Genomic DNA, 14,143 nt, shown 5'->3' on the forward strand with positions numbered 1-14,143 from the left:
CTCACCTAAATAACTGGTCTCCTCGGGTCGTATTTGGCCCTTGTTGAGCGTTTTCCAAGGTCCGTCCGTCTTGTACTTGATAGTATAGTATTGGATAAGATGGGTTTTTTCCGAAGGAGGTTGCCAGGTTATTAGGAAACCGTTGCTGATTTCCGTCACCGTGAGATTCTTGGGAGAACCTGGCTTTGGTCCTGATAATTTAAATCGTGATGATTAGATCAATTGGAAATTGACTAAGTTAATTTTAATATTAAGTATGGGAAAAAGTTCGTAGCGTTTTTCCCGTTAGATAGCATTAAAAAAACGCCACAAACTTTTTCCCACACCTAATAAATCAATCTAAGATAATATATCTCGCAGTTGTGTATTTTTATAATCTTATGTCATTCGGTATTTTTAATGTTGCAATACGAGCAAATAATTTTTTTTCTCTTTCAGTAATAAAGCAGAGAGAGGTTTAAAATTAAAATTTTGCGTGTGTCTCATATATATATATATATATATATGAAAAAAATAAATGAAAAAAAACCAACATAGGGAAAAATCTCTTTGGCGTCAGCAAATAAATGTTGTTGTCGTAATTCCAGAATAATTTCGGTGATGCACCGAGTTGCAGTGCCAGTGGAAAACTTTTTTTGATGAAAACGTTAACGCCGTTCCGACCGCAGCGACATTTTCGCATCTATCAAATCCATCGCGCCATCGAGTTGTATGTCTGACTTTTTTCATCGTCACGTATTTGGGTCGACTGCGATATATCGCTTACACAAAAAAAGGGAAAAAATTTCTTTGCATTGGCTGATATGAGCAAATGTGCTGGTATAAACATGATGGATCAACTATGCTCTTTTTGAGACAGGAATTTTAAATATTCATTATTTTTTTATACATGACGGTGAATGTGTCTCCAATAAATTATCGACACGCTACGAGATTCAAAATGACTGACACTTGTGTATTATTTTTTTTTGCGTAATATAATATGAGTATTTAATTAAATGTAAACAAAAAAATAAAAAAAGGATAAAGTGTATATAAATAAATTTGCATATATTCCAGTCATTGAATGCGAAATCACTAGATCAGAATGAAATGATTATTGATGTGACTTGTTAATTGGATTGATCGGGCATGAGATCAGCTTTTTTCATCATTTCTTACATATATAATGTTATGATCTAACTTTCGGTGTATATCGTTGACCTTATTAACATCCGAGTGGCATTTTTTTATAGCAATAGCATGATTTCATACCGTTACAACGCATAATTGTAATAAAAAAAGAGATACGTTAAAAAAGTACGAGCAAGAAAACAGCTCTCATTACACGAATAATAATTCGCACGAAGAGGTGCAAATATTTTATTTGGCTTTCAGTTTCTTTTTTTTTGTTTATGTTCTGTTATATTCTGATTTACCCAATCTGTTCCACGGATTTATTCCAACAAAGCAAATATCTCGTACTATTCTTCTATTTCGCTCATATCAATTTAATGGTTATTCTGGAAAATACTTCGACAAAATTTACGAAATGGACTCGTTTCTTTCTACGCAATCGGTAAACGTAAAAACTCTTTCACTTATTTGTTTATTTTACGCAAACGATACGTTTTCTTAGTTATTAGTCGGATGGTGTGTGTGTTGTGTGTACGTATATATATATATATACATATATATATATATAGACTCACAATGTGACCATTTTACGTTTGTTTAAAACACTGATGAATTTATCGAAGTTGTGAATTTTCTTTACATTGGCGATTTAAAAGACGCAAGTTTTAGTGCCATTCAAAATTGAGTTGAATTTCCAAAATCGAAAGAAAACGTTCGAAATTCTCTTTGTATAATACATGAATTTTCGTTTATTCTGATATGTGTAGGGATAAAGAAATAAATACGACAAATTATTTTCGCAAAAAACTCGTCTTTATTGTGGACCTACGCAAAATAAATCGTGTTTGGGTAATTTTAATAGCAACGAATCTTTTTGGTTTTTTATCACATAACCATGCAATCATACGAAATTGACGTGAAAAAATAGAAAATAATCCCGACAAATAGGTTGGTTTGGCCACAAAATTGCAAAATTAGCAACTTGTATTGTTTCGAATATTTGCTTTGTGTATAAAATGTATGAAGTTATTTTCTTTCTCTTCCCCAAACTATCCATTATGAACGCTTTTTTTTCGCTTTTACCGACATCTACACAAGCGAGGATTTTATATTTTATTACTTTTGCGCATATAATAGTTATTATTCCTACGGAGGAACATAGTCGAGGATTACAATCATAAAAATTTTATTATAAAATACACACAATGCATTACATTAAACAAATGAATGCTAAAGCTGCTGTGCGAAAAAATACAAATTATAATATAAAGTTTTTATTTCAATGTAATTACGTATAAAAAAACTGTTAGAACTGCTGAAATTGTATTGCTATTCTCTCTTTTTTTTTATTCGCATCACTATTCTGACGATCCGAATATGATTGAAACTCGACTCGCGGGAAAGGCAACTAAAACTTTCTTGGGTCTATTCAGCTCCAAAGCGGAGTAGATTGTTTGGAACCGTCTGCTACGTGCAAAATGTATGATGTTATTTCCTGCTCTCCCTCCTGGAATGCCTCCCGTCTAGCTCTCGCCGGTACACCGCGGCTAAGAGGATTTCGTTTTTATTTTCCTCTGTATCTTCCTCGCGGTATGCCGAACTGTATGCGAGCGTGGGTGTGCGCGAACACGCGTTTCATTCTTAATGCCTTGTCGGACTGCTTGACACTTATTTTCATGTCCACCACAGCATGTAATAGCGGTTAATCTCCTTCATGAGAAACGAAAGACATTCTTGAAAGAAAAAATGGATTTTTGTATTCTCGCCTTCTTCAAGCGGCACGAAAGATTCTTGCCAAAGATTCTGCGAGATAGAAAGAGATGGAGAATAACGATTGTATGTCATCGTAGTCACATCGACTGTAATAACGCATGGACAGTGTGAAAGCGACGACGAACACTTTCGAACATTTTAATAAAATCATGTAATAACTGTTCGATAATATCGCTATCTTAATACAGAAAATAAAATTAAGGATCATGTTTATTTTATGAATTCCATTAAATACATATAATGTAATATAAATAAAAAAAAATGAAACTATATACCTTTCGGTCGTATGATTGGCGGAAACGCGGGGTTTCCTGAGGAATCAGTCGGTAATACGAGGGTATTGTAATCAAGAATATCTGAAATTAAAAAAAAAAACAGAAAAAAATGAAGATTAAAATTTAAAAAGAAATTAAATTAAACTGCTTAAAAAGTAAATGAGTTGTCATTGAAGTTTTCGTAAGGTTGCAAAATAAGTTGTGATTTATTTCTAGATTCTTGTGAATGAAATTTAAGCGGACCATTGTGAAATTTTCTGCTAACTGTATTAAGGCTGGTTTCATCAATGTCAATTAACTCGTAGTATCTGTTTAAATCAATGTCAATTAACTTTACTGGATATCTGTTTTTGAACCGTAATGTAAAACATAATTGTAGGATTATTCAAAATTTTATATCTATGCACTGTAAGGAATTTTTAAAATTAAATTTTGGAAAAATTTAATTTTTTTTTCTACAAAGCAGTTAACGAAATATGTCTGCAAATTTTATTCCTTAATTTTTTCTTGGATAAAGTTGTAACATAAAACTTGAGCCACAAATTGTGCCAAAATGTATATAAATTGTTCGTTGAAAAAGATCAACTCTCAAAAGTTAAAGAATTTCTGTGGAATGAGAATTTTAGTACGCTTTGTGTAGAGAAATATAGGAAAGTAGTAGAGATATAGAAAAAGAAAATTTAGTTAACCCTCTCGTGGTTAACCAGCGTTGTCGAAGTCGACCCTTTATCGGTGTAGGCTAACGAGCGAAACCAATGATGATGCGGGTTTGTGCGTGAGATACAAACGTAAGGAGCGAAAAAGCGTTACAATGAGAAAAAGGTACAATGAGAAAAGAGTCAGATAGGCGAAAGAAACGCTTGAAAGGTAACCAGATAGAAATCCCTAGCTGCCGGTATCGGGGATGCTCGAGGTACGGTGTGTACAAATGGAAGGCAATGAACCGGTAGATTCGAGGGAAGGAAATAAAAGCGGAAGCAGAATGAACGGCTCGATGGATTTTCCGATACGATAAGTCGCCACGGAAGTCTCCGTTCCTTCCCTCCATCCCTTTTTCTCGGTTTTTCCGCTCCTCGCCTCATTCCGCATCCACATTCGCTATCCCTCTGCTTCCCCCTCCCCTTTTCTTATCTTGTCCTTCTTACTTTTTTTGTTCTTTCTTTTTTCTTTTTTTTCCACCTTACGGTTTCAACCGAAGAAGTCGCGCGACTTTTCGACTCTCGGATCGATATCCCGATGAGAGAATCAGAGCAAAGTGAGACGAGAACGACACTCCTCACGTATGAATTTCTCTTCGACAGTCATCGAGATGCCATTCTCAGCTTACGAAGTGAATTGTACGGCTCGCGTATATTCCGAGATATTCCGACAACCGATCGCGTTTCGCCAACTTGCAGATTTAAACTAGCAATAAAAATCGTCGATTTTTAACCTCTTGAAGAAATTGTACCATACGTTATCCCCGATGCCTTTCACACATTTTAAATTTACGACAGTATAACCGTTTTTATAGATGGCTCGCGTAAAATGCGCTTTTTTATTAAATATTTTTTATCCGTGAGTTTCATCATTTTCACTATTTTTTCCATTTTAAAATCATAATCGCGTCATAAGTAATAACTTCATTCGAATCTTACCACTTTGATCCGAAGAGGCGGGTTGATCAGTCGCCGACTGGGGCAAGCTAACGTCTTGGAGAATGCAGATAGGAGTGAGAAAGAAATTTATACAAATAGTGAAGATTAGTTTGTTAATCAGCGAATAAATGGTTAGCGATTTGTTAGTTACTATTCATTAGATTAACATACTGAATAAAAGTATCTACAGTTAATATTATTAATTGATAGAGATACATAATTAATAATTACTCAATCATGATGTGAAATAGTTTAATGTTTGTTTTGAGATTATCGAATTTTGCTCATTAAATTTATGCACATTCTTTGCACGTCTCTTATTTAAGAAATTTGTGAAAAACTTCAATAACCAAAATAATTTGAACGTAACACATAGTTTATATTACCAATCGTCCTGACTGTGATGACTTTACTCAACATTCCCTCGCCCAGGGCGTTCTTTCCGATTACTTGAAATTCGTAGAGCGTACTAGGCGTAAGATTGTTGATCGTTACCGATGTGCTGCCCGATGGAGTTACGGGGATTGTCTTCCATTCCGAAGTTCCCGATTCCCTGTACCTGAACGGAGGTAATAATAAAAGAAAAAAAAAATGTTAAAGATTATAAAATATTTTCAAAATAGGTTTAAACAAATTTATTATTTATAAGCCATATCAATGGTTATATTAACACATAAAATTACTTTCGATATAGAGAATTATCATCTCTTGTTATTCGGTCAATTATAATACGCGTCATAGAATCTTAATAATGACAGTACTTGTAAGCCTATCCCATATACCCACCAGATAGTATAATCTTGCTTGTAATCAGGACCACCGGAATAGCCTGGTAACCAAGTTAGCGATACCGCGAATTGCGTGGCAGTGCCCGACACGTTGTAAGGTGCATGGGGTTGCGTTCCCTCGACAATTAGTTGCGTCGAGGCTGAGATGGTGGCAACTTCGTTGGAGGCGATGCACTGATAAAACCCGAAATCCGCGCGTCGAAGGCTCTCTATGGTTAAATTGCCACCGACAATCTTCGAGCGTGTGCGTTGGATAGGTCCGCCATCTCTCTGAGAGATAATTTTGGAAATGTTTTATAAAATTATGACAAGACAGTTCATCGAAAATATTTCCTAACAATACAACTGCCGATTAATATATATTCTCTTAAAAAAATGTAAGTTTATTAATTTAACATTATGTGCGTGTGATGTAATTCTTATCGTGCTGATATAAATACAACATAATATAGATTTAAAATTTATGGTAATATATACCGTTTAAATCTATACATACATATGCTCATAAGAATAATATATTTAATACTGTTGTGTTAAATTCACTTCCATATTTTTTAGAGTAAATCTATTTGTTCCATTTAAGAACTATTCGCGGCAGCCATGTTGGAATAATAAAATGCTTATTTTGCCAGTAATTATTACCATTGCCATTATTACAGCTAATCGTTCAAGAAAAATGTATTTAAAAATGGCAAATAAAATAAAATAATGAAAATTTGGCTTAATAGTTTAAATATTTTTTTCTAAACGAGATTATACCCGATGCCATTGTATCGTTGGTTTCTGCGTTCCGTCGGCCTCTTGAGCGTCGCAATGCATCTCGACCGTTTCGCCGACCTTCTTCGTGTACACTACTTCCGGCTCGAGGGTGAAGACAGGCGGGTTCCGTACGAGGACCTCCATCGGACCCGAGCTGCCCTGCGTGCCCTGGGCGTTATAAGGCGTGCAGGTATATCTGCCTTGGTGATTCTCATTGACCCGTGTAAAGAGCAGGGAGCCGTTGTTCATGATAACAATGTCTTTTGTCTGATAAGGCTCGAGTAGGCGTTTATCCTTGGTCCAGGTCACGTATTGCAAGGGTGGGTTGGCTTTTATGTAACACTGGACCACACCGGCCAAACGGAACGGCAGGTATTGGACAGTGGGGGTAAACGTAACTTTCGCTGGATCTAAAATCGTGAAAAATCCACGAAAAAGACATTAATTCTTCGGACATTAAGCATACTTAGAGCTCAGATTAAACATCGCGTTTGAAACACACCATTCAATCCTTAGGACATAATCCTTTGGACATAAAAATCTTTTCAAATTTCAATTCTAAATTTTAATTTAACAAATTCTAATTTGATTTGATAATTCGAACAAGTCTTACACTCGACGTTCAGATAGGCGCTAGCAGTCTGAGGATCGCCGATGCCATTAGTGACCTCGCACAGATATTGACCGGAGTCATCAGCACTGACGGGGTTGATAACAAGACTATCATCCATCTTGATGGACACTCTGGTATCCAGAGCCGAAACCTCTGTGACAGGTGCGCCTTCGCGAAACCAGCGCACCGTCACGTTACCTGGAAGTGCCTTTGCCTCGCAAGAAAATTGCACCTTCTCGCCTTCCAGCTTCGTTTGATTCGTCGGCGGTACCATAATAACGGCTCCACCTGTAAATCAATCAAACGCATGATTCTTATTACGTAGCGTCAGCTACAGATCGAGATATCAAAGAGACAAAATATCGATTACGGTTAGGGAAATCAAACATAACCGATGTATTCTCGTATAATAGTATCTATCGCATTCAGGATCTGCGGTAACCAATTGACCGCTGATATTGGTTGTCTCGTTGTCAAGGATATCCCGGAAGAGATGATAACACGCGATGCATCTGACTCGCCGTTCAAGCAGAGACAGAGAGAGAAACAGAGTGCTATAACGTCTCGATCGATTCTCGATAATATCTCTCTCGCTTGTCAGTAAAAAAAAGTCACGACGAATGGATATAGGCGAGGAGGATACAAGCATCAACTGGGCGCGTGTAGTCACGAATTTCGCCTCCATGATTTCTGCGCTTCCGAGTCTACAGGGAAGACGCTCAACAGGGTGCATTATATCTTCATCGATATCCAAATGTCGTCTACGCCCACAGACCGTCTCGCGCTTCGTATTCACGCCTGAAGAATTTCAAAACTTGTGGCTTCGATTCAGAATATTTCGCTGTATTATAGCGGAAGATCGATTCTCGCTGCATAAAAGAACCGAACTCCACCTTCGCGCGATTCCGCGGCATTTTCCGCAATCCGATCTATCGTCATTTGTTGGGATTATGGACTTACTTCATCTCCTCTTACTTTATCATGTTGCCAAACAACGAGTGAGAAAAGGAGGTCTTCTTTAGAACGTGTTGAGATCGAGCCAGCATACGTAGAATTGTCGAGGAATTAGCGATTGGGGATTCATACGTTAAAAAACGTGATTGATCCGCGAGAAGAAGCACCTCAATAATAAAATCAAAACTCTATAAAATCCATAGACGCAGTAGACTCTTTATTTTTATTGCATCGCATAAGATTGGATGTACGCGTTGGTTATCGTAGACGAGAGAAAAACATTTGTTTACCATTCAATATTTATACATCGAATTCTACGATTGTGAATTATATGGTTCGGATAATAAACACCGTCGTCCGTTTGCAATCTCCGTCGCATTTCTGTTTTACATTTTAATTTCGGACGTGTGACACTCAAAATCCATATACACGCTCGAATTCGAGATTGCTAGTTGGTAAAGTAAACAGGGTATAGGTGTCGCGCAAACAACGTGTAAATTTATACACGTAAACGAACGTTGGGATACATCTACAGTGCTGCGATGTTACAAATATATATTGACGGACGTTTGAACAATTAAACATTTGGCAAATTGTTGCGGTGTTTACTGTCCTCGCGTATCGATGTAATCAAATTCGAGGTTGCGGAATAGCTTTCTGGCGACACGACGCGAATATCGACGACAGAAATTTCGACCTCGGGAATTATTATACGATCGGTCGAGATCGGAAGTAAACGTGACGGCCAAGAAAGAGCCGAGAAATTCTCCGAGCCGCAAGAAATATCGTGTTTCATGCGCAGACGAAAATCTACAGAAATGGGAGCAACGATATTCTAAGCTTCGCGCCCGATGTCTCAATATATTGCATCCAGTTGCATCTCCGAAGAGACGCGTTACAATGCGCGCCAGCGGTGCATACCGCACCGGCACGACAGGAATAAATTTGAATCTACGATCTTGATAAATGCAGGGAGCGCGGAATGAGAACTTGTTGCCCGGAGAGAAAAAAGAAAGAAACGTATTTCCTCGCAATCCTCGCTGCATTTATGCTCGGGCACGTGCACGAAGAAGGGTTTACCTCAATGGTCAATACCAATCAAATCGAATGTATCCATCGTGTCAAATCTTTTATATATATCTCTTTATATTAATCTAGCACTTTGTATGCGCCGAAGAAACTCGATTCAAATATATACCTCGAAAGCAGATCTGTGAAGTTTTATTAATTAACATTTTATTAATCTAAAAATCTTTCATTATCTTAAACATTTTATTAATATAAAAACACATGTCATATATATGATGAATATACAAAGCCTTTGAATAAATCAATATTATAAAAAGGGAGCATAAAAGCTTACGCAAGTTCTTGTAGCAAAAAAGCATTCTTTATACAATCATCTCACTATAAAAGAATATAAATGTTTCGACCTTATTATTAGATTATTCTCAGTTATTATTTACACTTTTAGAATTCTAATTATATCGCTTACTTACATGATATGCAAGCGATAAATAAGCAATGTTAGTTATAATTAGATGTTTTATTACCTGACACTTTTCTGCAGTTTCAACTTACATGACATGTGAGCGACATAATTTGTAATTAGATATGTTCCATTTGACACTGTTCTATACAGTTTCAATTATAATAGAATTCTGAAATTGCTAATAATACTGAAAATGATCAAGTGACAAATCGAAACGTTTATATTTTTTTGTTATAAGATGATTGTATATAGAATGTTTTTTTAAGAACTTGGATTTTATGTTCTGTTTTTAAACAAAATAATTACGTATAATTGCAGCAACACTTTTCATTCTACAGGATTCAATCCACTTAACACTGCAAATGTTTGACTAATCAGAAGAAAGAATTGATCAATCAAGAATACTTCAAAGCAACATGAAGTACAAGTAGATTGCACAACTTGACATAAAAATAAAAAAATATTCCGCATTTTTTTTATATCAAAAAATAAAAAAAAATGAAAAATGTGTTAATTTCAGAAATCCTTTGGAAGCTTTCTCTTCTTATCATTGTCTCTTTCCATCGTTCCATTGTCCCATGTGAGTGTTTGTTCTTCATTTTCGCGCGGCGGGTGATATGCGGCGCGATCAACAGAATATATTTTAATTATTCGCGCGCCGACGATGATACATGCTACGTCATGCAGGCGCACGAGAAGGATACTTTGCGGAAAGGGTGGAGAAAGTTTGTAAAGTTCGGAGCAAATGAGGGCAATGGAATTCCGAGTCGCTCGTAGAATCACGCATCCACCCGAGCGTGCAGTTGCCATAAAGTTGCACGCGTGATGCATATTAACGTGCGATCGTTAACGACGTTGTTTTTACCAACTTGGATCAGCAATTCCCATGGATGTACGATCGATACTTACGAAGGCTTCGGACGCCACCCTTGATATCCCTTCTCGTATCGTGAGAGACTACGTAAACACTTTTGCAAAGTGTTTATTAAATTACTGTCGCACCGTGCTGCTACATCACTGACTACGTTGCGTTTACACCCACGGCTTCGTCGCACTCCCGCGAGAAGTGTCACGGTGACAAATTCCAACGTTTGCCAACCAGACGAAAATCTTGACAAACCGGGGCAATGAAATTCAGAGGGATGAAGAGAGAGAGGGAGGGGGGAGGGGGAGGGAAGAAAGACTCTCTCTCTCTCTTTCATATCAAATACATAGCTATGGTGTAGCGTCGCACAACATTACGTTGCACATTGCAAATATGTGGTATTTGCAATGTGCAACGAGAAGCGCGAAAGATACGAGCGTGAAGGGTAGTTCAGCAAATGGAGCAGCAGTCGAGATGCAGAATAAATTTTAGAATGATTTATTTTTGTAATGTTTACTTTCCGACGTACTCTCGTCCTCTTTAAACGCTCTACTTCGTTTAACTTGGCGAAACGCGCTATTATGTTTATATCATATGAAATACACGTGTCCCATCTTTTTCTAGAATGGAAAAGATAAATGCGATTTTTTTTTTATTTTCGTCTACGTGCAGTAATTTTGCTCTCTTTTTTGCTTTAATTTATTTTTATCGACGTTTTAATAATTCTGAAATAAAATGCTGCAAATCCAAGTGTGTGTATATATAGTAAGTGTCTTCATGTATGATTTAATTTTCGGCGTAAACATAATTATACTACAAAATAGATTTACTCATTTAAACGTGTTATTTTTATACACAGAAAACTAGATCACATATGAAACATTTATTGTACACTTGGAGATTTGCAGCAAATGAAATAAAAAATGCATGAAAGAAATGTAATTCAATGTACAGTTTGTTCTCATATTGTTCATCTCATATTGTTCATCCTTTAACGGCTATCGCTATAATGGCTTCTGGTATGAGCGTTCATCTAATTTTATTCTCCGCGCGCGAGCGAATTTTACGATCTTGCTGTCTTGTCTAGCCAGCGACATCCGCGCCATTTCTCAATCCATTAAATAACCATCTCGCTGCCGAGCCTGTGAACGAGGGTGAAAACAAAAGGGGCGCGAAACGGTAAGACAATACGATGATGAAGACGGATGTCCCAGCGGCGGTGGCTTGCCGTTGGCGCGGCTTACAAATTTGCAGTGGTTGCGGAGCAAGAACGGACGATGGCGCGATGGTGTTGGAAAAAAAAGGGAATGGAGGAAAAGCGAAATGGAACAAGAAGGCGGTTCGGAGGCGAAAAGTGGCTGTTGGCTGTTGGAAAAACAAGACAAATCGCCTTTTAACCCTCCCTCCTTTCCTCGGCACGGAAATAGCCTTAATTGGTTGGCGGAACGAGCGATGCCCGGAAGCTCGCTGTAACCACTTTGCCTAACGCGAGTTTTATCACGGAGAGCTGAACGTATCGATATGAGTAAATGTATCGGTTCGTAAAATTTACTGGGGAGAAACGTTGCACTATACATCCCATACGTATGTCGTGTCTGCGCTTTATGGATGTATTCCCGCGTCTTCGATCGCGGGTAAACGTTTCCGTTCCCTAGGGAGAAACGGACGTTGAAACGATTGTACGATCGTACACGGATGAGATTGCGACTTCCCTTATGTTTTTCTGAGCTTGATCGCGAAGCTATGACGTAGAACGGCAAACACCTGTCCGCACACACGATTATTTGAATCATCTGATATAAGGGGAAAGAATCAAAACTGTAATAAAAGTCTCTCTCTCTCTCTCTCTCTCTCTCTCTCTCTCTCTCTCTCTCTCTCTCTCTCTCTCTCTTTCATATTATAAATTTTTTGTTATACGAACAGAGATCCAAATCACATTATATCGGTATCATTTTCTGAACACTAGAAGTATCAATTTTACTTACTCGCTAAAACACTGTTAAATCCATAAGCTCAAATTATATCCAATTTGAGGTATTTTTAATCATTTCTATAAATCGTCATTGCTAATGTCATTAATTTGACTAAAACAATTTGTGTGTGAATTAGCCTGGATATTCTCTTGATTTGTAATTTGAAATGGGTAAGAGAGAGAGGAGCTATATTTGCCTTTATATTTCAATTATGTTTCATGTCGAATTATTTTTTGAAAGATTTATAATGATCCTTTTATATCGCTGATGAAAAATTCTGTACGATATCTATAACGATTGGTTTTTCAATGTTAATTTTGCTCATGGTTTAATAAAATACATAATTTTTGACATCAAATTTTATTGGTTTCAAATTCTTGGCCTTATTTGTTGTATTAATTGTAATTAGTAACACGAGCTTGTTTTTATTATTATTTTAAGCAATTTAATTTATGAAAATATATTAAATTAAATTTATTATTTATTAAATCATACGTTAATATGGACAACGTTTACTTTAAAATTAACCAGAAATGGATTTATTTACATTTTGACGCTCATGGAAATTAAAAATAATAAAACGTTATATTTAATTCAAGGGAATGGATTATCATTGCTTCTTTGATATTTAATGATGAAGGACCAAGCAAATAAATTATTATGAAAATAAAGAAAATGATAAAAAACCAAATGTTTCATTAGTATAAAAGACATAATTACTGAAAAGAATCGAAAAATTTCCTATTTTTTGTAAGAAAGTAATAATACTATATTAATCTAAAAATAAAAACGATCAATAATGACCGCTCGGTAGATATTATACTTCTAATGTTCAAAGAAATCTACTGTTTACAAGACTATTACGGATGTTGCGGATAAAAATCTAATTAAGCGCAAATTAAACCGGGATTATTGTATACTCTTTTCGATTAAATTAATCATGCTGTACGGTGAAAATTCTCTTCATAATGGACGTCAAGCACTTGCAAAGAAACGAGAAGGACGATGGATTGAGTTAATTAAACCGGAGATAATAAGATCTACGCGTAAATCTTTAATTGTTTCATTTCATGCGCATTAGCTTGTTGGAAGCAAAGACGTATTTATCAGACTTATCGTATCTTTTAGACACTTTACGTCGAAATAATTGGAATTAATGCAAACTGGAAGCGCGCTGTTCAGAATCTATATTGCAAAATGTATCGATCAGTTTTATGAACGTTTTGATACTTCAAAATCAAGGATGGGCTTGCAGTCCAGTCATGATATTTCAGATCTCGACGTATCTCCCATGAGATGACTATGAAAACTTTTGCGAAATCGTTTGTGAGAGGGCCGTTTGTTATTCCGTTTGAAGCTTGCGTAGAGTACGTCAAATTTATCGAATGTATCGCGAAGACGCAATCGACTGAGAGCTACCTGCCCGTGAAAATTCGTTTTCGATTGCGCATCAAGCAAAATTGAAATAGGAGTGTGCGCGCGCGCGCGTGTGTGTGTGTGTGTGTGTGTGTGTGTGAGAGAGAGAGAGAGAGAGAGAGAGAGAGAAAGAGAATAGCTTAGGTACAGACCGATCGATAAATAACAAAACTAGCGGAGAGAGAGCCAACCGCGTTCGGTTTAAGATATTTTCTAGCATGCAGGTTATTGGAATTGCATTACTGGTGTTCAGCTGATCGCTGATTACCGAGGGATATCTGTTTCTGATAACGGCGCGTTCGATAATTACTACGGCAGTTTGCTGTTTATTAATTATCGGCCTGGCAGGCAACCGTATTTTGCATTATTCTCTTCGGGTGCCGATCGCGGATAATTAATCGCGTTGCCATGTCGAGGCAATTTTCGGAAGTATATTAAAGCGCGCTTACTATATATAAACATATATAAATATATATATATAT

General features: G+C 36.7%; 1 protein-coding gene across 9 annotated transcripts in view; it reads right to left on the bottom strand.

Moving 5' to 3' along the window:
* The window catches only part of LOC108693886 (protein turtle), a 131,142-nt gene that overhangs the window by 11,289 nt on the left and 105,710 nt on the right, over positions 1-14,143 (bottom strand). For 7 of the 9 annotated variants that reach the window (XM_018203067.1, XM_018203072.1, XM_018203071.1 and 4 more), the window contains 6 exons: positions 6,962-7,249; positions 6,349-6,758; positions 5,588-5,859; positions 5,188-5,360; positions 3,165-3,245; positions 6-191 (listed from right to left, as the gene is read on the bottom strand). In XM_018203067.1, the coding sequence (XP_018058556.1) occupies positions 6-191; positions 3,165-3,245; positions 5,188-5,360; positions 5,588-5,859; positions 6,349-6,758; positions 6,962-7,249 (1,410 nt within the window). Of the gene's footprint in view, positions 1-5; positions 192-3,164; positions 3,246-4,801; positions 4,856-5,187; positions 5,361-5,587; positions 5,860-6,348; positions 6,759-6,961; positions 7,250-14,143 lie in introns of all 9 variants that reach the window. The other 2 variants (XM_018203069.1, XM_018203074.1) reach the window with 2 other exon arrangements.

Source organism: Atta colombica, unplaced genomic scaffold (assembly GCF_001594045.1).
Source record: "Atta colombica isolate Treedump-2 unplaced genomic scaffold, Acol1.0 scaffold110, whole genome shotgun sequence".
NCBI lineage: Eukaryota > Metazoa > Arthropoda > Insecta > Hymenoptera > Formicidae > Atta > Atta colombica.